The sequence below is a fragment of the Dama dama genome, chromosome 32, assembly GCF_033118175.1.
Source record: "Dama dama isolate Ldn47 chromosome 32, ASM3311817v1, whole genome shotgun sequence".
Taxonomy (NCBI): Eukaryota; Metazoa; Chordata; class Mammalia; order Artiodactyla; family Cervidae; genus Dama; species Dama dama.
Window position 1 is genome coordinate 32,551,923 of NC_083712.1, and position 26,048 is coordinate 32,577,970.

Here is a 26,048-nt window from a genome sequence, read left to right on the forward strand (position 1 = left end):
CTGGGATGCTCACCACTGTCATGTGAGGAAGAACTTTGATTTTGAAGGTGTACTGACCTGGAGGCAAAGAATTTAAAGGTGTATATTGGGTGGTTTCCCATGACTAAACATTGGGAAGCAAACCTTTTCTCCACAGCTTTCAGCTTTTTATTTTTATAATCCTCACACTTTCTGTGGGTTTTAGAACTATGGTGCATTGTGGTTCTAACAACTATAGAAAGTGTGAAAATCACAAAATTGCAAAATGGCATCACTGACTCAACAGACATGAGCTTGAGCAAATTCCAGGAGATGGTGAAGGACAGGGAAGCCTGGCGTGCTGAAGTACATGGGGTCACAAAGAGTGGACGCGGCTGAATGACTAAACAACAGTGGTGCATTGTGACCTGAAGTTGACTGTGGGATCAGATCAGGTTCCTCAGATGGAGTTTGTCTGTTACTGATATCAAAAGCAATAAATGCATTAGACCCTGGGTAGTTTTAGTATCGTAATCTGCTCCTGTGAATTTTTCCTGGTTACTTTTCAGTGACCATAAAGAACTCTGCTATCTGAGGTAGTTTTCCTGTGTAGTGTGGGAGAGGTAAAATGACTTTAAAAAAAAATTTAAACAGAACTGCTTTGTAAAATAACAATCACAATCACCAAAACTATGCTGCAAGAGAGGTTTTAGAATTTTGATTATATATCTTCATATTTTCTGCTTATATTTCATTTCGTTAGGCCATGGAAAAGTCTCTATTAGGGATGGCCCAAGGGATGTTTTTGACATACAATTTTGGGGTACTCTATAGGATTAAAAAAACCCTTAAGTGTAAATGAACTTTGAGCTTCCCTGATGGCTCAGTGGTAAAGAATCTGCATGCCAAGCAGGAGACACAAGAGTGTGGGTTTGATCCCTGGGTTGGGCAGATCCCCTGGAGAAGGAAATGGCAACCCACTCTAGTATTCTTGCCTGGGAAATCCCATGGAAAGAGGGGCCTGGAGGGCTACAGTTCATGGGGTCGCAAAGAGTTGGACATGACTGAGCATACACACACCCCACTACATTTTAGAGCATTATTAATACACACTTGTGTTTATAACACACTGTATTAATGTATCCATTTAAAAATCTTCATGTTTTAACAACATAAGCAGTGCAGTGTAATTGAACGAAGAGTGGGATTCCATGGGCTAACTAGTATTAAAACAGGATAAACCATCAGAAATTAACTAAAGGAACTTAGAGAAGCCAGGGTGGGGTGTTTAAAGGGTAAAGCTTCCTGCTTTTATAAGGAACTTCCTGTTGACCTCTAAGGACTTGACAACCATATATTGTATTTGACAGCAGTTGGTGGATTTCTTAATAGTGAGGTTAAGTTCTCACATGCATACACACACATATCTAGTTTCCTATCTAGGCTAGTTCAGATCCTAAATTCCTGATTTGCCTCTGTTACCCACCCCTCCTAGTGTGACAGCACTCCATGAATTTCTTAGCAATGAGGCAAAGTGCTTGCATATCCAGACACATCTACCTTTATGCTTGGGCAGTTTCAAACCCTTGAAAGTCTTGATTTGTCTTATCCTTTGAAAAATACAGGACTTCCCTGTTGGTCCAGTGGTTAAGACTTTGCCTTAATGCAGTGGGTGCCAGTTTGATCCCTGGTTGGGGATCTAAGATTCCCACATGCCTCCTGGCCAGAAAACCAAAACAGAAAACAAAAGCAATATTATAGCAGATTCAATACAGACTTTTAAAAAATGGTCCACATTAAAAAAAAAAAAAGATGCGAGAGAGGGCCTAGATAAGACTTTGCTTTTAAGAAGTCCTATCAAGGTTAGAGATGGAGATCATCTGATTATAAAGTGACATTGGGTTGGACTGGGAAAAGTTCTTCATCATGGAAGTAGAAGCATGGTGTACGAAGTGCTAACTTGTGATCCCAGCTCCCTGTGCTTGTTCTGAGCCCTATACATGTTTATGAAACACGTTTCTCTTCTATGTGTTTCCCTGAGTCTTCCTCCTTTCCCTTGATACTTTGTGGTTTAGTCGCTTAGTCCTGTCTGACGCTCTGCGACCCCATGGACTGTAGCCCACCAGGCTCCTCTGTCCATGGAATTCTCCAGGCAAGAATACTGGAGTGGGTTGCCATTTTCTTCTCCATCCCTGATACTTAATGGAAACTTTTTTATCACCTTGGCAAAATGACCCTGGTTTCCATGGACCCCAAACAAAGGTATAAATTTGGTTATACAGATCAGTTCACTCGCTCAGTCATGTCCTACTCTTTGTGACCCCATGCACTGCAGCACACCAGGCTGCCCTCTCTATCACCAACTCCCGGAGCTTGCTCAAACTCATGTCCATCGAGTTGGTGATGCCATCCAACCATCTTAGTGAATAGCTCTTAGGGCAAATACAAGTGGATCCCTGAAAACTAGGAAGGTGTGCATCATGGGTAATGATGTGGCTTTTTTCTTTAGAAAGTATAGAACAGTCCTTCATTTAAAACAAACGTGGGAGTCCATAACAACAGCATTTATCCTATGGTTAGTCAGTCCTTGGTATCTGTAGCAGCGTGGCCCCATGAACCAACGCATACTTTCCCAGGGCTAGGAAAGGAGCAAGTCTTTAGGTTCAGTAGGTGGCCATTGTCAGGAACAAGAACTTGACCACCTGTTCCATTTTGAAGCCAATGCAAACAAGAAACTGGAGCTTGACCAAAGGCTGGTCAGTCTACTGAGCAGGAACCAGAATTTAATTATGCCTGGCAGACCATTTAATGATTGTGATCATCCATTTTTGTGGTGGCAAGATGCAAAGGGGAAATCCTTGCAGGCCAGTCAAGCCTTCTTTGGAACTGAGAGGATGAGCAGTCCTCATGTGGTTTAGTCTAGCAATTTGGTTTTTCATCTTGTGCTTATAGAATAAGCAGAGAACTCAATTCATTTAGATTTTATTTAAAAAGAATATAATCATTTAACCAGTGTGTAAAACTGAGAAGGTTCTGGAACACACAGCTCCTCTGTCCGAACCTCATGTGTATAAGCAACCCAGCTTTGTGGGATTTATACTGCTACTCATGAGTGGAGCTCTTTTCAACTTCTCTGTCCCTGAAACTATGTTTATTTCATCGTCTCAGAAGAGATAAGGCACTTCCTTAGATGTTAAAAAGTGAGTGATCCCTCTTTTCTTGTTCGAGTGAGAAGTAAGTTGATCACAAAGCAAGTACACTCCTTTGACTTTAGTTAGGGTAGACCCTCCTGCTCTGAGGACCTTGAGCCATCATTGTCCCTTTTTGGGTGAGATTGTAGTTTTAGACTAAGTACGAAGAAGCACTCACTCGTCAGATTTTGCAAAGTGAAGTTAGTTAATATGAATGTATATTTCTGCTAGATCAAGTTTGTACCTATAGGGCAAGGGCAGGCAGAAGATGAGAATTTCTAATAACAAAAGTGGATGGGCAGGACTCAAGGTTTATATGTGTTTTTTTTTTTTTTTAAATCCATTTGAGCTTGTTCTTTTTTTTTTTTCTAAATAGTTTATGCTTATAAAATGTTTAAATACTTGATTATATAAATATAAAAATGAAAGTTCTCTTCATTCACCTTCCCTCTCCACTCAGTGAAGAATCTGCCTGCAATGCAGGAGACCCAGGTTTAATCCCTGGGTTGGGAAGATCCCCTGGAGGAGGAAGTGGCAACCCACTCCAGTACTCTTGCCTGGAGAATTCCATGGACAGAAGAGCCTGGCAGGCTACAGTCCATGGGATCACAGAGAGTCAGACAAGACTGAGCAACTAACTTTCACTTTCAATGTTGTATACAGTCTTTAAAAACTTAAAGCATGTACTAATTGATAAAAACACTAAAAGAATTACTGGGATTATGAGCAATTTCTGGTGCTTTTTTTAACTTAATAATCAGAAACATTGTTCTCTATCAGTAGATAAAGATACCTACTCACCATTTTAAATGTGCAAGAATTTGAGCATTTTCTCAAACTTTTTGTGAATTACTTACTTTTGTTATTGAACTTACTTACACAGACTTAAGGATGTTTCAATCATCAGTTGTAAGAAATGTGATTTTTTTTTCCTATTTCCCATATATTGATTCTATATTGATATTCTATCCTTGTTAATAGGTTCATAGTCCTGAATTTTTTGTGGTTTATGACTTGTTAGGTCTGTTTTGATTTCAGTCTGTTTCTCTTTTTCATTTTTTGACTTTGTTTTTTTCTCATTCCTCTTTTTCATCTAATTTTGATCCCTTATGCTGTTATCTCTTCTGCATTTTTGTCAGATGAGTATACATTTGATGTTTTAACTAATAAAATGTCTGGGAAACGTCATCACCTCATTTTGTTGGCTGTGTCATCAGTAGAAATGTTGACAAGCAAACACTTACTGTTTCCCCTGAATACACAGTGTTGTTCTGTCAATTTCTAAGATCGAGGGAAATTTTTATATCGTGTACCTATGGACTGTGTTACACACTACCCCCAAACAAGCACTTTCAGACTCTAAAGTGCCCACTGCAGAATCTTACTTGTGAATCCACTTGGCATGTCTCAAAAATTAGTTATTCCAAAAGAATGATTTAAACATCCAGCACATTTGAAAGCTGCTTTTGGAGTCTGTCTGTATGAGAACGTGGGTAGGTGGAGAGAAAGTTTGCAGATGATAGATGATCACTGAAGCACTCCTGTGGGTTTTAGAATGTTTCAGCTGAGAGATTATACACAGTTATTTGTGAGTCATCACAAAATGAAAAGTTGCCTTTCCCAATCCTATGAATCTAAGAGGAACCTCAAGAGGTCAGCTCAGAGCAGCTGGAGATGATGACAGAAATCTTTTTTATAAACAATTAAAACGTACACAGAAAATGCCATAGTCTTCGGACACAGTGTTTATTGGATGTGACTGCTGAAGAGTGTGCGTGACTGTTCTCTACTGTGTATTGAAATTAATACGCGTTTGTCTTTTGGTTTTTATTTTAATGTCTAGATTTTGTTGTTGTTGCTTAGTTGCTATGTCATTGTCTCTTTGCAACCCCATGGACTGTAACCTGCCAGGCTCTTCTGTCCTTGGGGTTTCCCAAGCAAAAATGCTGGAGTGAATTGCTATTTCTTTCTCTAGGGGCTCTTCGCGACTCAGGGCTCAAACTCGAGTCTCCTGCATTAGCAGGTGGGTTCTTTACCTGGGAAGCCCAATGTCTGGATTACCTGTAGGTAATTATCTTGTAAGATAATGTGTGTTCTTTGTTAAAGGGAGGGCCTTTCTGTTTTGAGGCCTGTTTTGGCCTTTCTATCCAAGAAAGCCCGCGACTCACACAATGACTGTACTTCTTGAATTAGAGTTTATTAAATTGGAAGTCGGTCACTGAAATGTGGCATCTGTTTCCCCATGGGAGTTGGTAGTGCCATTTCAGAACACACAGCATGTTCCATCCGGAATCTAACTGTGGGCTCTGCAGGAATGGTTGGTCATGGCTGAGTCAAGAAGGCCCTGGCTCTTAATGACGATTTCTTTCAGTCCTGTTGGGGGAGAAATGAAGTTGGAGGTACATCCGCAGAATCCATTAGCGTCCCTTTGGGATAGAGTTGTCAACAGCTTCACGTCTCGAACTTCTATGAGGCATGTTGTGTCCTTGACTAAGAAATGTGTTTCCCCGTGTGTCTGATAAAGTAAACATCTGCAGTGCCAAAGGCGGAGTGCCAGGCACATCTGTGTCCATAGACAATGCTGTTATATTAAGGGCCGTCCTGGAAAATGAGTGACCTGCCACAAAGTTCACATAGCGTCATTCATCTGTTTGGGGACACTTTTATTGAGTATTTGATCATGGATTTACATGTCTCTTAGACTTTTAGCTCACTGTTTGGGTTCTAATTGGTCACTCTGAATGAGCTAAGCTTTCTTTTATTGCAGTGACAGTTAAGCTCCCTGCAAGCACGTATCATATCTGACCTTGGTGATCTACATAGTCACACGGCAAAGGCAAAACCTCAAAATGCTTTGCTGTTTAATGGCTCAGATAAAACGAGTGGTGATAAGAAAAGTAGAGAAACTAAAATCTTTTTTGATTTTTATTTTTGTAAATATTTACTTTTATTTCTTTATTTGGCTGCCCTGGGTCTTAGTTGTGGCAGGTGGGGATCTAGCTCCCTGAGCAGGGATCAAACCTGGGCCCCTGCATTGGGAGCAGGGATTCTTAACCACTGGACCACCAGGGAAGTCCCTAAAATGTGGATAAGTATGAATCAGACACCCAGCAAGAGTTCCTCGTCACCCTGACTCATTATCTTAAGTTTTTAATTTTTTTTTAAACTTAATGAAGTTTCCTAGTCTGGGAAGGTCTAGAAAGGATTCAGAATACATCGATTCCAAGATTCGGATTTAAAAGACCTTTAATAGTTGTCATATTTCTATAACCTAGGTATTTAAGATCTATTTCTCCTACTCAGTCTATCTGTTCCGTCAAAGGGGAGGGATCAGCTTTTCAGTGAGCAATATCTAGGCAGGTTTCTGAGAAAATAACGGGCTTCACTAACTTCTAGGAAATGTAATTTATGTTCATGTGTAAATAAAATGTCAGACATCTTAGTTGCTTCTAATTTGGTGAACAACAACGAAAAGCAAGTGGCTTGAGTGAGTGGCAAACTTCAGCCAAATAGGAAGTCACTTTTTTGTTCGTTTTAATGTATAACCCTTTGCTGTTGAAATATTAAGTTAATCTTCTAATTCTGAAATACTTAGATAACAAAGTTTTTGCTATGAGCTTTGCAATTTTTATTGATCCAAATATTGACATTATGTATGGTTTTCTAAATAGAGCAAAGTAATAAAAAACAATCTAGGCTATTGTCAACCTAATAATAAACTATAAAACTTGCTTATTATAGAAAGATAGAAAATACAAATATGCTCATAAAAAACAGTAAAATCACTTATTAGGACTTCCACAGTGGTCAAGAGGTTAAGACTCTGTGCTTCTATTGTAGAGGGCACGTGTTTGACCCCTGGTCCCAGAACTAAGATCCCACTTGCCACACAGTGCAATCCCCTCCCCCCAAATTGCTTACTAAGCATATATATCCCATAAGGTGTTTTTACCCCCATCCATATACATACATGTGTTGGCTTTTTGCTTTATAGAATAAAACTGAATGTACTTTTTCCTTGAACATAATTTTTATTGGTTGCATAATAATATATTCAGTGGGTGTAGATAAACCTTAATTTATATCAAGCAGTAGTATTTTGTTGATAACTCCCAGATTTCCAGTGGGGGATTTTTAAATTTTTTTTTGGATAAATTGTTTGACTTACAACTTTCTAAAGCCTCTTTCTTTAGAATAGTGCTATAAATGGTAGTTCATTTCCTGAGTTAACTCCCAGGTCCTAATTGATACCTGTCACATGGCTAAGCTTCCCAGCTGGACAAATGGTGCTCCAGTGTTTAAAACACAGCATCTGCTTATCATTATTTCCATGGAAATCTCTCTAATTTGGTCAGCACCTGGCATAGTGCTAGTCACAGTGGGCACTCAACAAAATATGAATGAGTGGAGGCTGGAATTCCCTCTGTCCAGGTTGTCCTCGCCAGGGCGGCCAAATAGAACAGATGGTGTTCACTTTCTGGAATGTGGGAAGGGGGTGTGGGTCGCAGGGAGGGCACAGGGTGGCAGGATTCCTTTGACTATGTCTTTGGCAGTTGTCAGTCAGTCTGTCTCAGCAGCTTTGATAAAGTAAGTTCTTTAGAGTACTCCCCTGGCAATCCAGTGGCTAAGACTCTGTGCTTCCACTGCAGAAGGCACAGGTTCAATCCCCAGTCAGGGAAATAAGATCCCACATGCTGCATAGCCAAGAAAAAAACCAAAAAACCCATTTCTTTGGAAAGAGTGTTTATCACTGGCAAAGTTGAGAGAGAAGGGAGAGACCAAAGGTATATTGAACAACAAACTTGACCTTAATTGAAATTTATAAAACACTATACGCGACAGCAACAGAATATACATCTGTTCTACATTCAGTATTTATCATGTTCTAGGCCACAGAACAAGGAATTGAAGAGGGTAGTTTCTTAAAAGTTTGAAAGTCACTCAGTGTCCAACTCTTTGCAACCCCATGAACTATACAGTCCATGGAATTCTCCAGGCCAGAATACTGGAGTGGGTAGCCTTTCCCTTCTCCAGGGGATCTTCCCAACCCACGGATAGAACCCAAGTCTCCTGCATTGTAGGTGGATTCTTTACCAGCTGAGCCACAAGGGAAGCCCAAGAATGCTGGAGGTGTGGGTATCCTATCCCTTCTCCAGCAGGTCTTCCTGACCTAGGAATTGAACCAGGGTCTCCTGCATTGCAGGTGGATGCTTTACCAACTGAGCTATCAGGGAAGCCCTTTTTTAAAAAAAAAAAAAAAAAATTTTTTTTTAATGTTTTAAGTATATTCCTATCATATCATCCAGCTATTCCATTTCTACCTAATTATCTGAAAAGAAAGCATAGGTCCATACAAAGACTTGTACCCACTGATACCTGAATGTTCATAGTCATTTTATTTGTAAAAACCAGAAACTAGAGATAACTTGTATGTCTTAAAAAACAAGTGAATGGATAAATGAACTGTGATGTATTCGTACCACAGAATACTGCTCAGAAACAGAAATAGCCTTTTGACACGTGCAGCAGCGAGGATGAATCTCAAAATAATTATTTTAAAGTGAAAGAAGTTGGACAAAAATGGACACATACTTTACGGCTCCATTTGTATAAAACTTTAGAACATGCATACTCTTCTATAGTGACAGATGAGTGATGGCCTAAGGATAAAGATGGAAGATTACAGAGCCATGAGACAAGAAACATCACAGGGGTGTGATGAGTTTGTTCATTATCTTGATTGTTATGAAAACAATATTGGTTTCATAGGTTAAACATATATCAAAACTTATAAACAAGATGTTTAGTTATATGTCAATTATATTTCAGTAAAGCTGTTTAAAATATAAATAAACAGATGATAGGCATTCTTGATTCCACGACTGTTTACTTCATCATCATGTTTATTATACACCTTCATGTAAATGGCATGACATTTTCCCATATACTCTGCTGGGTCAGCAAAAGGGTCCTGCTTGCCGCTTTGTGCTTCTTCAAGCCAGAGTCAATGGAAAGTGTTAGGATTCTAGAAAATATTCTCCTATTTCTCACTGAGGAAAAAATCTTCCATAGTTGTACATGGTTTACATTTAATCACTGGTTTTTTTTGAGTAAGTAACTTCATTTCTAATGAGGAACTCAATCATGTCATATCAGCTTGAGTAGAGAAGAGGAATAGAAAATGTGAAAGTGAAATTGAACTCATAAAAACGGAATGGAATGGTTAGTACCTGGAGCTGGTGAGTGAGGAAAATGGGGAGATGTTGGTCTAAGGTTACAAACTTCAGTTAGAAATTGAATAAGTTCTGGAGAACCTAATGCGCGGTACTGTATTACAGGTGTACTTGAAAGTTACTGAGAGTATATCTTAAGTGTTCCCACCACAGAAAAAGAAATGGTGGTTATGTGATTTGATGGCGGTGAGGTACATCCTAATGTTGCATGTCAGCTATATCTCAAAGCTCAGGGAGCAGGGAACTGAGTAAAGGCACACAAAACAGACATTATTTCTTTTTGTGTGTGTGTGGCTGAGTAATATTCCATTGTATGCGTGTTCCTTTGTCATACTGAGTGAAGTCAGAGAAAGATATCGTATATCACTTACATAGAATCTAAAAGATGGCTCACATGAACTTATTTATAAAACAGAGTCACAGATATAGAAAACAAACGTATGATTACCAAGAGGGAAAGGGGGTGGGAAAGATAAATAGGGAGATTGGGATTGATATATACACACTCCTATGAGAAGTGATAAAATGAAAAATGAAGTAGGTAACTAATAAGACTCAATAATAGCACAGGAAACTCTACTGAGTACTCTGTAATGGCCTATATGAGAAAAGGATCTAAAAAGCAGTGGATATATGTATGTATATAACTGATTCACTTTGATGTAGAGCAGAAACTAGCCCAACATTGTAAATCAAGTATACCCCAATAAAATTACTTCAAAACTTTTTTAAAGATAAAAAATGTGTATATATATTTCTTAATAAATTTCAAATAAAGTTTTAAAAAACATACTAAATAGAAACAAATTGTGGTGATAATTCAGTGGTGACTACTTGCTGATTCATGGGGCTCTCAAGGCAAGAGTACTGAAGTGGCTTGCCATTCCCTTCTTCAGCGGACCACGTTTTGTCAGAGCTCTCCACCAAGACCCGTCCGTCTTGGGTGGCCCTACGCGGCATGGCTTAGTTTCATTGAGTTGGACAAGGCTGTGGTCCATGTTTGGACCGTTTGCTCATTGAATTAAGACCGTATTCCTGTGCTGATGACCTGCTGTCTCTGTGGTTTGAGCCTCCATTCCCCGTTCAGTTTCTGCTGGCCCTTCTCCCGGAGCGCACTCTGCTATCCCCCTCTTTGTTCACTGGTTAATGCTTTTTTCCTGCCTGTGCTTTCCCCCACCTCACCTTTTATATATCTATGTGGTAAATTCACACCTGTCCTTGAAGGACATTCCATGCAGATGCCAGCATGCTCTGAGTAAACATACTCCGATCCTCCCAGCTGGAAATGTCCCTGTGTTCTGTGTTTGGCACACGTTAAGTACATGTTTTGTACCCTGGGCCTTATGGGTATGTGTAGGTTGGCCACATCTGCCCTCCTTTTCCGGAACTGAACAGACAAAGGGCTATTCATTTGGCTACTATTGATACGTAGGTGAATTTCAGTTGTTTAATAAACTTCTTCACTTACTAAACTTGCTATAGCTATTAATGCTGATGAAGAAAGCAATGACAAGTAGAAGAAAACAAAAATTGTTTTGGGACTTCCCTGGCCATTCAGTGGTTAAAATTTCACACTTCCAATGCAGGGTTTGATTCCCTGGTCAGGGAACTTAAGATCCCACATGCCACAAGGTGCAGACAAGAAATTTAAAAAATAAAAAAAAAAAATTTTTTTTTCCCCCAGAGGTTCAAGAGCAAGGGGACATACATATAACTATGGCTGATTCATGTTGATGTTTGGCAGAAACTAACACAATATTGTAAAGCAATTATCCTGCAATTAAAAATAATTTACGATTAAAAAATTCTTTTTCAGTTGTGTTTTTGAACCACATTTGTGTTCCTTTGATCATAGCAGAGGGGTGGTAGATTTACTATCCCCATGACACTTTTTTTTTTCCCCCTTAAGCTAACATTTTAATTATGGACCCTCTCTTCCCCTCACATTCTTAGAACCAGGCAATGGCGAGGAAAGGAGAGGTCAGTTTGTAAATTTAAATTGGCTAGAAGTGATCCACTCTGATAATTCACACAGAACTATTTAAGAGTTGGCTTAAGAGCATCTTAACATTAGTCACTGTGTCATAAAAAGGTCATGAATTAGGTAGGAGTTGTGGAATATCTGAAGAAACATGTTTTTTTTGGTTTCAAGTGAGCTGTTCTATGACTGTCCCCCCTTGATCGCTTCTCATGTTTATTTTGCAGGTCCGGACTCTCTTTGTCAGCGGTCTCCCTCTGGACATCAAACCTCGGGAGCTATATCTGCTTTTCAGACCATTTAAGGTACCTTTTCTATCTTTTAGAAATCGTAAAAGGCATTAGAAAGTGGGTTTGTCTGGAGAAAGAAATGAAATGTTTGAGAAACGCCTGTTTTTTAAAGTGGTTAGTGAGTAAAGAAGATTTAACAAGTCAGTTCTAATACACATTCTCACTTGGGAAATACTGAAATGGCCTTTTGTCCTCCTAGCCGCTAATCCTGAGAAGCTAATCTGTCCTCATTTAGAACAGCCTCAGTTTCCTCCCTGTGTATCCTCTGCCAGTTGGGGGTAATTTGAGTACAGATCACCCCAGATACGATCAGTGACTTACCGTGTATTTATATCTCAAATGCAGGAGTATAAGTCAAGCCCTACCCCTAGGAGGTTCTTTATTAGCTGAAATGCTGCTGTTCATACAATTCCTAGGAGACATAATAGGTTAAATAAGCTTTTATGAATTTGACAAAGAACCTAACACCATTATTTTTTCGTTGGCAAAATGTCCAACGTTGCTGAAACAGTGGAACAGAATTGTAAAGAACTGCTTGATAAGAGTTGACGGACGTCTTCCCTGGTGCTTTCTGCATGCTCAATCTCAGTTGTGTCTGACTCTTTGCAACCCCATGGACTGTAACCCCCCAGGCTCCTCTGTCCATGGAACTTTCCGGCAAGGATACCAGAGTGGGTTGCCCTTTCCTTCTTCAGGGGGACTTCGAAACCCAGGGATCGAACCTGCATCCCTTAAGTCTCCTGTGTTGCCCAGGGGATTCTTTACCACTGTGCTACCTGGTGAAATATTTAATACAAGTTCTCTGTCCATTGTGATGATCAAGATAAATTTACTTTGGAGATCGTTAACGTTGTTGGGATTGAAAATTTAACAGGAAATTGAAGCAAGGCTGAAATAACCGTGCTCCACAGAGAAACCTTGAAAGTTAGCCTTTGGAGGGTCAGAGACAGCTGGAGTTGGGCGCAGTGTGGGCTGGAGGCCTTGGTTCTCAAGGAGCAATCCTTCAGGTCAGGGCTGATTCAGGGCCTGTGTCTGAGCCGGTCACATCGGCTGAGGACATGTCAGCAGCAGTGTCTGGCCAGGGCCACGCTTAGGACTGAGTGATGGACCGTCTTGATTGCCAATTAAAGATCCATTCTGATGAAAGCAGGGTCCGAGCCACAGAGGCAAGACAGGTTCTAGCTTCTTAGGGAGAGAGAGTAAATGTGACAGCTGAAAACAGCTGGATAGGAGAGGAAGAAAGACAGTCAAGGGGGCAGCCAGTGAAACCCAACAAAAATAAAATGGTCTAGCTTATGTGCCCCAAAGGCACCAGGTGATAATGGACGTAACTCCATTCTGACAGCTCTCCTTTTTTTGCTGGTTTTTTTGTTGTTGTTGTTGTTGGAGTATAATTGTTTTACAGCGTTGTTAGTTTCTACTGTATATCATCAAGAATCAGCATTATATATCCATATATCCCCTCCCTCTTGAACCTCATCTTCCCGTCACACCCCTCTGGGTCATCACAGAGCTCCCTTCGCGCGAGTTACCTGTTTTATATACGGTAGTGTATATAAGACAGCTCTCCTTTTAATGCAACAGTAATGATGGTGTTACAGGGGGAAACAGAAAGGTTAGCCCAGAGGTTGGCTAGAGAAAGTGAGGAAGAAAGAGAAGGTGCTGTGGGAAGAGTACCAATTTGGCAGAATTTCCCATTTCTTCTGCAGGATTGCAGTTTTTCAGTTTTGTAGGATGAGGGCTTTTTAAGCTAACCATTCCTCTTAATGAACAAAACAGCCATGTTCCTGTGTGCATATGGAGAGACCTAGTAGTGAGCCCCTTAAGAATTATCTCACTTAATTCTCATCACAGTCCTTTAAAGTGGATTAGCCTCATCCTGCCCCCCCCCACCCCACCCCAAAGAGAGAAAATGAAACTTGGAGCAGTTGACTACATTTTGCTCAAGTTCACACACATAATAAATGGCAGGGCCAGGATCAAACCCAAGCAGTTTGACTCTGCCATTCCTACTCTGAACTACTATGTGATGCTGCTTCTGATTTCTGTGTCTTGAGAGGACAGTATATCCCTACAAGTGGGCTTTTACTTGAGTGAAATATCCATTTGTCCTCTGCCTCTGAGGCCTTTGGGGTGTTTAAACCTGCACGTTTTTCAGAGAGCACCTTGAACAAGGAAGAGTCAGGGCTGTGAATCATGACCTCTTGGGCCAGAAGAGCTCAAGGCCTTAGAGGTAAAATGTTTACAGTAGCTAATTGGTAACATAGCTCTCTGCTGGGAAGATAGGAGGGTGAATCAATTGAAACATGCTGCCCAGAAACCCCAACGCGAAAGTCAGGACCCTGGTACATTCCTACCAACCCTTTTTTAATTAAAGTCCCTGGTGGCTGACCCTTGTCTGCAAATCTGTCCCTGGACCAATATGTGCTGTGGTCAATCATGTCAAGTGGTGGGTTTTGGTTTTTTTTTCCTTCTCCTGTCTCTTCTATCAGTGCAAGCCACCTGCCATTGATTACTTTCAGAAATAAGCAGACTTTGTTATCTTCATCCTGGGGAACCAGGAGGGATCAGAAAGGGAGTGTTTCCATCTTCCTTGAGGATGAGCAGAAGTAAAACCCAACAGGGAAGTTTTGCATCTTCCAATCCTAATACCAGCATGAAAACAGATGGCTGCAATAAATAAGCAAAATAACAGAATTTAGTGTTGCTGCCTGTTTAACTTTTCCAGGCAATTTTTCATTGACAAGTTCTACTAAGTACATTATCAGTGTTTTGTTGTTGTTTTATAGCCAATATATTTTTCAGTGTGAACAAGTCATCACATCCTCTTCTTAACCCCCTTTCTTCTCCTGTCCTGTGCTCAGTCGTTTAATTGTGTCCAACTCTTTGTGACCCCATGGACTGTAGCCCGCCAGGCGCCTCTGCCCATGGAATTTTCACGGAAGAATACTGGAATGGAGTGCCTTTTATCCTATAAAATGAAAAAGACCTGCTGTTGACATAGATACCATTTTCCTACTATTTCCCAATTTCATAAGAACATAGAAAAGAAACAAAGAGAGTGAGTTTCAGGGCTTGATCTCTTTTAGGCCCAAGTATGGGCTTCCCAGGTGGCTCAGTGGTAAATCATCTTACCATGCAGGAGATGCAGGAGACTTGGGCTCTATCCTTGGGTCAGGAAGATCCCCGGGACTAGGAGATGGCAACCCACTCCAATATTCTTGCCTGGAAGATTCCATGGACAGAGAAGCCTGTTGGGCTACAGTCCAGGGGGTTGCATAGAATCAGACACGACTAAGCACACAGCACATATATACATACCTAGGCATATACATCATGTGTGTGTGTGTATAAAGCTTGTTTTATAGTTAACAGACATTTGTAAGATGAGTTAGTCAGTGGTCATAAGGGACTCATTGTCACTTGAGCAAGATGGTATTACAATTGCTAGTTTTCCTGGCATATTTTTTTTGTGGTCTAAATCCAGTTCTTTATTTTCAGGGCTACGAGGGTTCTCTTATAAAGCTCACATCTAAGCAGGTAAGCATTTCAAACTTGCACATAAGTGATCACTTCTAGAATAAGTTTGGATTGACTTTCTTCAGGAGTGTCACAAGGGCTCAACATCCTTTTTTATTTCCATTAAGATTTATTTTTTTTTAATTGCTCTAAAATTAAGGGTGAGATTGATTAGGAATTAGCAGAGGAAAATCATTCCTAATTCCAAAGCCTCCAGCTAGAGTATCTGAGACTATCCTCAAGGAAGGCAAATATAATGCCTCCAGCATGGTTCTATTGGGATTGATCTGTATCTTCAAAAGAAATTATTGTCCAGATTCACTTTTACTGCCAATTCTTTCCTGTTTTGTTTTTGCTTTTTAGTAAAGTTACGTAGTCAGACTTTTCATTCACAGTCGGCATGAGAAGTTGATGGTAAAGAATCAGGCGCTCTCTCAAACCCTTAATAACCACATGCAGAGTCTTAAATCTAGAATGGACCATAAAAGGCACAGGTACAGAATGGAAGTAGTAATCAGTGAACCTGACAGCGGCTTCAAGTGCCTTGAAATTTTTTAGCTGTGTGCTTTTTTTAATCCTGAGCAACCAACATCTATAAGCTATGTTGCAACCATCCTTCTGGACTCGAAGATACTGAGTCCAAAGCAAATTAGGAGCCCTCTCTTTAGTTGGAACAGTATGGTTTACACACCTAATTAAACACAGAACTTTTTAAAAACGTCCCTTGGGATTTGAGATTAAAATGTTCATTATATAATTTTGATCATACAGTGAGACTACAGGGCTTTTATCACTGTGTCATTATATTCCTTGCACTTACAGTGTACCAAAAGGTGATTCGGTTCTCTTTCCATTTTAAAAGATGAAGATACTGAGGTACAGTGAATTCGATTTAGGACAGTAGAGCCTCTCCACCCAAGTTTTCCTCTGTCCCCTTGTTCACTGCTACTCACCTTCCAGCCCCTTCTAGACTTTTTTTTTTTCCCCCAAATGATTCCCTAAATCTCCAGCTGTCCCTTGAAGAACCACCCTCACCATCCCTTTGATCCATGTTAGAAATTTGGCTAAGCCACTGAGTCATGATTCTTCTGGACTGGCTTTCTGATTTCTGCCCATTGCCTGCGGTCATTTCTTTATCTGAGCTCTATTGGTTTGATGTCATCTTTGACCCAGAAACAAAGACATCCCCTGATATTTTTTTCTTCATATTTCTCTTTCTTTCCTTAGCCCGTAGGTTTTGTCAGTTTTGACAGTCGCTCAGAAGCAGAAGCTGCCAAGAATGCTTTGAATGTAAGTACTAATGATGATCATCTTTGGGGGTTTCCTTATGAGGTGAAGGGAAAGTAATAGAACCTCTTTGGACAGGAAAGCAAATGGAAGGGATATGACTGCTTGATCTAAGAGGAATGGACTCTAATTAGTGCCATAAAGAGATTTTGCCTAAAATTGTGGTTAGATGTGCAGACTATTAAATAACACTTTGCTCGTCTCTAGCTCTTACTGTAATGCTTAAGATACCTGATGCTGGGGATTTTAATTCAGCCCAATCACATCCCATGGTGGTATGCAGATTACTTCAGCCCGCATTATACTCTCAGTGGATAAGCCCAAGTCAAGAATAGATCAAAATCTTGGCTTTCTTTAACACGTGAGGTTTTGTTTGTTATGTGGCTTTTAAGGGCTTCCCTGGCTGTCCAGTAGTTAAGACTCCGTGTTCCCAATGCAGCAGGCACAAGTTCCATCCCTGATCAGGGAACTAAGATCCCACATGCTGTAGGGCTGTCTAAAAACATTTTTTTAAAAAAACATATGTGACTTCAAAAAAAGGTTGTAGTCTTTATTCTGATTGATTTAAAATTTGCATATACTGTTTTCCCAGAAGACATTCCGCATTGTGGTATATAATACAGGATAGTCAACTACAATTGAGTAGAGATACCTGTATTTGGTTTGTAAGCATTTTGTTTGCCATATTTTTAAGGCTTTTTACCAATTTTATTTTAGTAAGGTTCCCCCCCCAATCCCCTTTGGTATGTTTAAAAAAAAAACCAAAAGCAATTTAAGGGGAATGAACCCGAGAGAAGGTGGTAGGAAGCAGAATTTAGTTCTGGGTGCTATCGCCTGATCCAGGTGAGGCATCTCAGTAAGAGCCTAGCTCCATCCTTCTCCAGACAGTTGACTTAAGCGGCTGTGAATGAGGTGTGAATGCAGCTGCCAGGAGTGTTGGGATACTTCTTCTAAGGCGAGTGTAGCCAGGCCGGGTCGCTTATGTGAATCTTCGGCTGTGGGTCCTGCAGGTGCCCTGCTAGCTGGAGGCCCAGGGATCCTGTGGTGAGGGGGGCTGCAGGAGAGACCCTTCCTCCTGACTTGGAGACCCAAGGGAAGGAGCCTCCGAGGAAGACTGTTTACTTGGCGTATTGGTGCTATTGTGACACAGTCTTGAAAGAGTTTTCAGCTTTGGAAAACACATGCGCTCAGAAGAACGGTTTGCTCGTTATTGTTGGTTTTCCGTGAAAGCGTACAGGCACTTCTGAGGACTCCAGGAAGTCCAGAGAGTTCAGGATTTTTTGGATTTGGACTAGTGACCTCCTGGTCAGAATAACTGCTTCCTCTGTTCTTCTCCCACAGAACAAATGTAATTATTTCCTTCAGCTGTACATGCTGAGGCACAGTGTATAATTAAACATTTTGATGTAAAACTCACAAAACCATAGATACAGTCAATCTTCTCAGTCTAACCAAATTTTAAACTTAAAATGGATTTCCATTTAGGCAGTGTTTCCTTTCATTCTAGCCAGGTGGCATTTTTCTCTTTTTTAATTTTAATTTTTTTAATTAAATTTTTTTTTAAATTTTAAAATTTATTTAGGTGTAGTTGATTTACAATGTTAATTTCTGCTGTATAGCAAAGTGTTATACATACATATACATTCTTTTTCCATTATGGTTTAGCACAAGATAGTGAATATAGTTCCCTGTGCTATACAGAAGGACTTTGTTGTTTATCCAGTCTATATATAATAGTTTGCATCTGCTATTCCCAAACTCCCAATCCATTCCTCCCCTCTTTCCCCTCACCTTGGCAACCACAAGTCTGTTCTGAGTCTGTTTCAGAATTAAGTTCATTTGTGTTATATTTCAGATTCCACAGGTAAGTGATACCATGTGGTATTTATTTGTCTTTCTCTTTCTGCCTTATTTCACTTAATGTGATCATCTCTAGGTCCATCCATGTTGCTGCAGATGGCATTGTTACGTTCTTTTTGTAGCTGCATGGTATTCCATTGCATGGACGTACCACCTCTTCTTTTTCCATTCATCTGTCAGTGGCCATTTAGGTTGCTTCCATGTCTTGGCTATTATGAATTGTGCTGCTATGAATGTCGGGTGCCTGTATCGTTTTGAATTATAGTTTTGTCCAGATACATGCCCAGAAGTGGTATTGCTGGATCCCATGGCAAATCTGGTGTTAGTATTCTGAGCAACCTCTAAACTGTTTTTTGTGGTGGCTACACCAATGTACATCCCCTTCGGTGGCCTCTTCCTAAGTGCAGCAATATTCTGGGTCCTTCACAGTTGTTAGATGAAATTTACAACCGGTTTTTATTTTTCCATTATTCTTATAGAGGAAATAACAGCAGTTGAAGCTTGTTCACAAAGTAGGCTTTCCTTCTCAACTTTCTCTCTTCTCTGTGTAGAAGCATGTTATTGACCCACTCTCTGAAAAACAGTAGGGTTTTATAGCGGGTTGATTCTAGGTTTTTTTTTGTTTTGCTAACAAGTTTATTTTTTAGATGTTTAAATGGTCATAGTCACAAATTGTTTCTTTGCCTTAGTATGAGTATAGCAAGCATCATTTCATTTTTTCTTAGTGCTGAGGGTTAAATTCAGTCGCTCAGTCATATCCTACTCTTTGTGACCTCATGGACTGCAGCATGCCAGGCCTTCCTGTCCATCACCAACTCCTGGAGTTTACTCAAAATCATGTCCATTGAGTCGGTGATGCCATCCAACCATCTCATCTTCTGTCATACCCGTCTCCTCCTGCCTTAAGTCTTTCCCAGCATCAGGGTCTTTTCCAGCTGGTTCGATATCCTTGCCATCCAAGGGACACTCAAGAGTCTTCTCCAACACCACAGTTCAAAAGCATCAATTCTTCTGCACTGAGCCTTTTTTATGGTCCAACTCTCACATCCATATTTGAATATTTACTGGTGGAGTTTTAAGCCTGAGCTTTCTTCTGCTAAGAGGTTGACTTGTGAATTCAGAATATCTATTAAAGTGCTGGTTGATGTGTTCCTTGATATTTTTAACTTTTATAAAAGTATTGTTGTATTAGTTTTTGGTACCTTAGAAACTGTCCTGTTAAGAGAGCTGAGACCAGTAAGGATGGATGGGCCAGCCAGGAAGTGAAGGTTTACAGCTACAACTAGAAGGAAGCCTCCTGGATCTTAGTTCTGTCTACTTCATACAACATTTTGCTGTTTGCTTGGTCATGGAATGTGGCTTCATTTTTCCTAGTGGCAATGACAGATGATTTAAGTCTCATTGTCCAGGACAGATGCCCACGACAATGTTTGGTGCAGGACCGTGGAGCAGGGTTTCTTCTCTTTGCAAAGAACATGGGCCCGTTCAGGACAACATACTTAATCATGAAGCTGACACATCTCTGTGATCCAATCTAGTGTGATCTTTTCCACCACCATCTTTTCTAATTGGTGAATTAAAAACATACGGTGCTCATAACCATTACAAAATTTTCTCCTTATGTCATTCGTCCAGGCTTCCCTTAAGATCTTTCCTTCGCATTCCTTTGGGGGAAAGTTCCGTGTTGTAATGTTTTGTTTTCCACGATTGAGAAACGTAAGCCTCATTCCAGTAAGTCCCTCTTTGTAAAGTTGTTAACAGTATTATAAACCACTTGTCCATGTTTAGAGCGTCTCTTCTTGTTGTTTGTCTGTCTTGGTTACTGTCTGTTTCAGTTATGAGTACTGAGTCTTTTCCCAAAATGACTTGAAGTGATTTTTAAATCCATTTATTTTTTTTTTCCAGTTTTGGACTATGCTTTAGTCAGTTTGATAATTTTATGGAAAAACATGCCCAGACTGAATTAAGTGGTAACACTGAACTTTTATCAGGGGGTTAGTCAAATCTTCTAAAGTAAATACAGTATATTTTGGTTTTATAGTAAAAACACTCAAGTTAGGCTAAAAAAATAACCCAAACCCAGACTTGCCTTCAAGTTATCTGTTATCTCATTAATCCATATGACTACAAACACCATCCATTCTTTAACCCGACAGCAGAATATCTAACCTGCCCTTTACCTTCATTCACATTTATAATTGCTGTGCTAGACTTTATCCATTTTCCATGCTGATGGAAGAGGGAGCTGATAATCCAAGCTGTCTAGTTATTTTTCAGATTTGTTGTTAATTTTGGAATGTAAGTCAAGTACAGCCATATTGACAGTCTTAATTTAGTAAAAATAGGAAGAAACACAGTAAACAAGACTGGGCTGGAGGTAAGGACCCTGAGCAGAGGTGAAATAAACCATCTCTAGCTACTGCTGCCAACTGTGGAAACTCTGATATTGCCATTGCTTTGTAGCCGGAATTGTGTTTCATAAACAAGGATTGGAAGTTAACACTTAAAATCCACAGACCTGTCAGTGGTTTGTTTTATATCCATTTCCATGGCAGGCATTGTCTTACGTTGGAGTTTGAGATTCACTCATCTAGAGTACTTTAAAGAGTTGTATGTGGCCTTGTTGGATACCCCTTCTCACCTTATTTTAAATAGTTGTCATTGGCCAAGGCATCATTATAAATTTATCAGAACTTGAGAAGTGTGATGCAGTGTAACCATGAACATCACTACAAATTGCCTTCACAGCTGAACCTTGCTTGGGATGTCACAGTTTGCTTTACTCTCCAATCTGAACTCACTGACCTAAGTGATCTCTAATGACCACTGCACCCTCAAGTCTCTTGGATTCTTTTTAAAGTAGCTTTCTTCAGGTACAACTCAGTGGTTTTTGGTATGTTACACTTTTTAAGTATGTAAAACATATATACCAATTTGAAATTTTAATGATTTTTTTTAAAGTGTACATTTAATACATTTACCATGTTGTGCAGCTGTCCCCACTATTTGTATCATTTCATCATCCCAAACACAAACTTAGTAACCATTAAGCAATACCTCCCCATTACTCCCTTCCTATGACCCCTGGTAACCTGTCATCTATTCTGTATCTCTTAACTGGCCTTTTAACTGAAATACTTGTCCTTTTGTGTCTGCCTTCTTTCACTTAGCATGTTTTCATGGTTATTCCATGTTGTGTAGCAGATATCAGAACATCGTTCCTTTTTATGGCTAAATAGTGTTCCATTGGATGTATATTCCACATTTATCTGTTCATCTGTTGATGGACACTTGAGTTGTTTCCACTTTTTGGCCATTGAGAATAATGTTTCAGTGAACAGTGGGTTACAAATAAGTGGGTCCTTATTTTTCAGTTCCTTTGGGCATATACCTAGAAGTTGAATTGCTGAGTCATATGATATTAATATTTTTAGCTTTCTGAGAGGCGTCCGAACTTTTTCATATTGGCAGTACCATTTTATATTCCACTGGCAATGTATGGGAATTCCAGTTTTCACTATTTTCACTAATACTTGTTTTCTGTTGTTGTTTAAATAATAGCCATCCTACTAGGTGTGAAGTGGTAATTGGTTTCTTGATAAATACCTTCTGACTAATTTCAGTAGTACAGTTGATCATTTCAGTTGCAGATTTGATTTCTCTTGGATCCTATATGACTTAAAATATTGTTTCTTTTAATGGGGATTAGTAACATTTCTGTAATGTCAGTTAAAAGTAATGGAACTGTGTTACCCTTAAATAGTTTAAAGTGGAGAAGTGAAATTGTTAGTCGCTCTGTTATGTCTGACTCTTGACACACCATGGACTATAGCCGACCAGTCTCCTCTGTCCGTGGGATTTCCCAGGCAGGAATACTGGAGTGGGTTGCCATTCCCTTTTCCAGGGGATCTTCCTGATCCCAGGGATCGAAGCCAGGTCTCCTGCATTGCAGGCAGGTTCTTTACTGTTTGAACCACCGGGGAAGCCTATAATTGTTTACCTGTTCATAAAAGAAGGGAAGGGAAGAGCCAACCATTACATGATTCATTTAATAAGACTAGGATTTTGTATTCTCTCCTATACAATATGCCACACATGAAGAAAAGGTGTTTTCTCAAGGTCTCGATAGACCTTGGATTAAAGAGAAAAAAGCAACTTGATTTTGAGGAGGGAAAATGTAGCAGTTATCTTAGTAAGAAGAAAATGAAGAGGACTTGAGGATATATAGTATTAAATTATTTCTTGGTTACTGAGGACATTTATTTGACTGTGTGGTAAAAAGAATTTTTAGAAAAACCTTTGGTAGTTTGTAAGAAAGCATGCTGAAAAGGTACTGGGTAGTGTCGCATGTGTAAAAAAAACTGATGTAATCAGGAATACATAGTTTTCTTCATCTCCATAAATTCTTGGCATTGAAGTAAGCGTTACAGTTATATATATCACAGTGATTCTGGCCTTGTGCATAACTTAAGTTTAGTTGAATAGCTTGAGCTCTCCAACTACTGAGTTTTTAAACATTTGGATATAATTCATTCATTATTCCTATCCAGGTTTCTCACTTGTGAAATAGGGATATTATTTCGAAAAGTGTTAAAGGGAAGTCAAGGAAAAATACTTACATGCTTACTCTATCTGACTCTTTGTGACCCCCATGGACTATGAGCTCCTCTGTCCATGGGATTTCCCCAGGCAAGAATACTGGAGTGGGTTGCCATTTCCTGCTCCAGGGGATCTTCCTGACCCAGGGATTGAACCCAAGTCTCTTGCACTGTAGGCAGATTCTTTAGCACTGCACCACCTGGGAAGCAGATGTTCTCAGTGTGAACCCATTCAGTTCAGTTCAGTCACTCAGTTATGTCCAACTGTTTGCAACCCCATGGACTGCAGGCCTCCCTGTCCATCACCAACTCCCGGAGCCTACTCAAACTCATGTCCATGGAGTCGGTGATGCCATCCAACCATCTCATCCTCTGTCATCCCCTTCTCCTCCTGCCTTCAATCTTTCCCAGCATCAGGGTCTTTTCCAATGAGTCAACTCTTCACATCAGGTGGCCAAGAATTGGAGTTTCAGCTTCAGCATCAGTCCTTCCAATGAACACCCAGGACTGATCTCCTTTAGAATGAACTGGCTGGATCTCCTTGCAGTCCAAGGGACTCAAGAGTCTTCTCCAACACCACAGTTCAAAAGCATCAATTCTTCGGCACACAGCTTTCTTTATAGTCCAACTCTCCCATCCATACATGACTACTGGAAAAACCATAGCCTTGACTAGACAGACCTTTGTTGGCAAAGCAGTGTCTCTCTGAACCTATTACCTGAATGTATTTTCTCAATGAAAAGATGTACAAACTCTTGAGCGCTGAGTGATACCAGGGGAACTTGAGACAGGTACTGGCCACACAGAAACAGAAGTTTGGAGGACAGTCTCTGTGTCCTGTATCACAGGTTTTGCTGACAGTTTGTGTGAGTCAGGACTTTTGATCTTAATATTTGTACAGCTTGTGAGTTAGGTGAATTGTTTCACTAAACAAAACCTTTCACATGCACAAGCATCCAGATGGCCTGTCTCAGCTCCCCTTTCACCAGGCACCCTGTCAATATGTTTCTTATCAGGTTTAAAAATTTCTCCCTGAATTTCTCTTAGCCTGTTGCCCAGAGCAGTTGAAGAGGCCCATTTACTGTGATCCCAGCTGGGAACTGTGCAGGGCTGCCAGATGAGATCATGCGTCTGATCTAGTGTTTATCTGTTAAATCTGTTGATAACTGCTTACTCTTGACTTGCAGTTTGGAAGCAGCCATTTGACCTCACTGAATTGGGGGCTGCCTCTGAGTTTAGGGCTGCCTGGGCCCTTTCTTGATGACTGGATCCTCCTCTTTTTCTCAGCAACTGTGTGCACTTGGGGCTTGGCAAACAGCTTAATTAGGCTACCCTCCTCACAGAAATGTGAAATAGGCCCCCTTTTTTTCATGTGTGTGGGGGAAGGGGGCTGCGGTCTGCTCTTTCTTGTAGTTTTGGATTGTTACAGAACCTCGCTAAGGATACTGCAACATAGAAATTAAAAGTTGTTCTGAAAGAGCAATTGAAGATGAATGTAGGGAATTTGTTGAATTCCCAGTTAGTCTTTGAAGAAAAGGAGGTTATTTAAGTCTATGAAGCATTCATGTAGGAAAGCAGGAATTGGGATCCTAGTAAAAGACATTCTAAGGACGTTGAAGAAGGAAAAGTAGATGGAAGAGTTTGCATCAAGAGTTGCCCAAGGGAAGAGGCAGATAGGAAGAGCCAGGGTCTTGTACATAAACCCCTGTTTAGTCCAGTGACACATACATGTGGAAATCTCAACTCTGCCCAGCTTTTCACTAAGTGAAATAGTTCATCAAACATTACATGGCTGTGTGAAACCGCCTTCAGACTTCACATTCTAGCCTTTCTTTTCCCCTGAGGATCTACGTGTTTAAACTTATCTCGACTCTCTTTAAAAGGCTATCCTGTATTGACCTTGCTTGCCCTTTCTCCATGGTTCTTCAGGTATTTCAGAAATGCTGAGAAGCTCTTTGCCCCTGTTGTAAATGAAAGTAGAAAATCGGGTGGAGAGGGAGGTGGGAGGGGGGATCAGGATTGGGAATACATGTAAATCCATGGCTGATTCATATCAATGTATGACAAAACCCACTGGAAAAAAAAAATAATAATAATTTTAAAAAAAAAAAGTAAAAAAAAAAATAAATAAATAAAGGTTCCTCCCCCCCCCCCCAAAAAAAAAAACAAAACAAAAACAAAAAAAAGAAAGAAAGAAAATATCGTTAGCTTTCGTAGATCCTGTAGTATAAAGAATGAGTTATTGGCTAGGATTCTTTTTGGTCAAGAAGCCAAGCTAGTTTTAGAACCAAAGATCTTGACACTCTAGGCCATATACATTCCTGATTATTCTGCAGTGCAGCATATTTTGGGGCTTTAAATCTCAGTGAAGTGAAAAAGTGTCAGCTGCTCAGTCATGTCTGACTCTTTGTGACCCCATGGATTATAGCCTGCCAGGCTCCTCTGTCCATGGGATCCTCCAGGCAAGAATACTGGAGTGGGTTGCCATTTCCTTCTCCAGGGTATCGTCCCAACCCAGAATTAATTATAACCCAGGTCTCCTGTACTGCAGGCAGATTCTTTACCATTTGAGCCATCAGGGAAGTCTTTGCTGTAAAATCACTCTTCTACTTCTTAGTGAATGATCAAACCATCATAATGACAGTGGCTTAATGTTTCTGACATCTACGCAGATTTGAAGTTTTGGTCCACACAGCTGAAACTCTATGCCTTCTTGTATAGTTAAAATGCATTAGAACATTTTTAAAACCTGGGGGAGTGGGGGTAGGACTTAACGTGGAATAGGTTATTTTGACAGGACATTTGTAAATTTCTGCTCTTATGTCCTTTCACATATATACAGTATTTCTTTATGATTAAATACAAACTTTTCTTGCTGCTTCAAAAGACTTTAATTCTTACTGCATGGAAACGTTTTAAAAAATGAGAGAAGCACAAATAGTCAAGGATTGTTTTATACCTAAAAATAGGAGGAGATAGAGTAAATGTTTCTAGAATGTGAAACATACATCTAATACATTATAAACATGGGAATAAGAGGATAAGAAATAATTCTAGTGAACATAAAACTAATTTAGTATATTAAAAATAATAAAATCTGCCTTAAAATGCTAACATCTGTAGAAAAATAAACC

The 26,048-nt window shown here is 40.0% G+C and overlaps 1 protein-coding gene across 4 annotated transcripts in view; it reads left to right on the forward strand.

The window, feature by feature from the left end:
* Positions 1–26,048, forward strand: part of RBPMS (RNA binding protein, mRNA processing factor) — a 197,998-nt gene that overhangs the window by 68,066 nt on the left and 103,884 nt on the right. For all 4 annotated transcript variants that reach the window (XM_061134506.1, XM_061134503.1, XM_061134505.1 and 1 more), the window contains exons 2-4: positions 11,588–11,665; positions 15,152–15,190; positions 16,397–16,459. In XM_061134506.1, the coding sequence (XP_060990489.1) occupies positions 11,588–11,665; positions 15,152–15,190; positions 16,397–16,459 (180 nt within the window). The remainder of the gene's footprint in view (positions 1–11,587; positions 11,666–15,151; positions 15,191–16,396; positions 16,460–26,048) is intronic.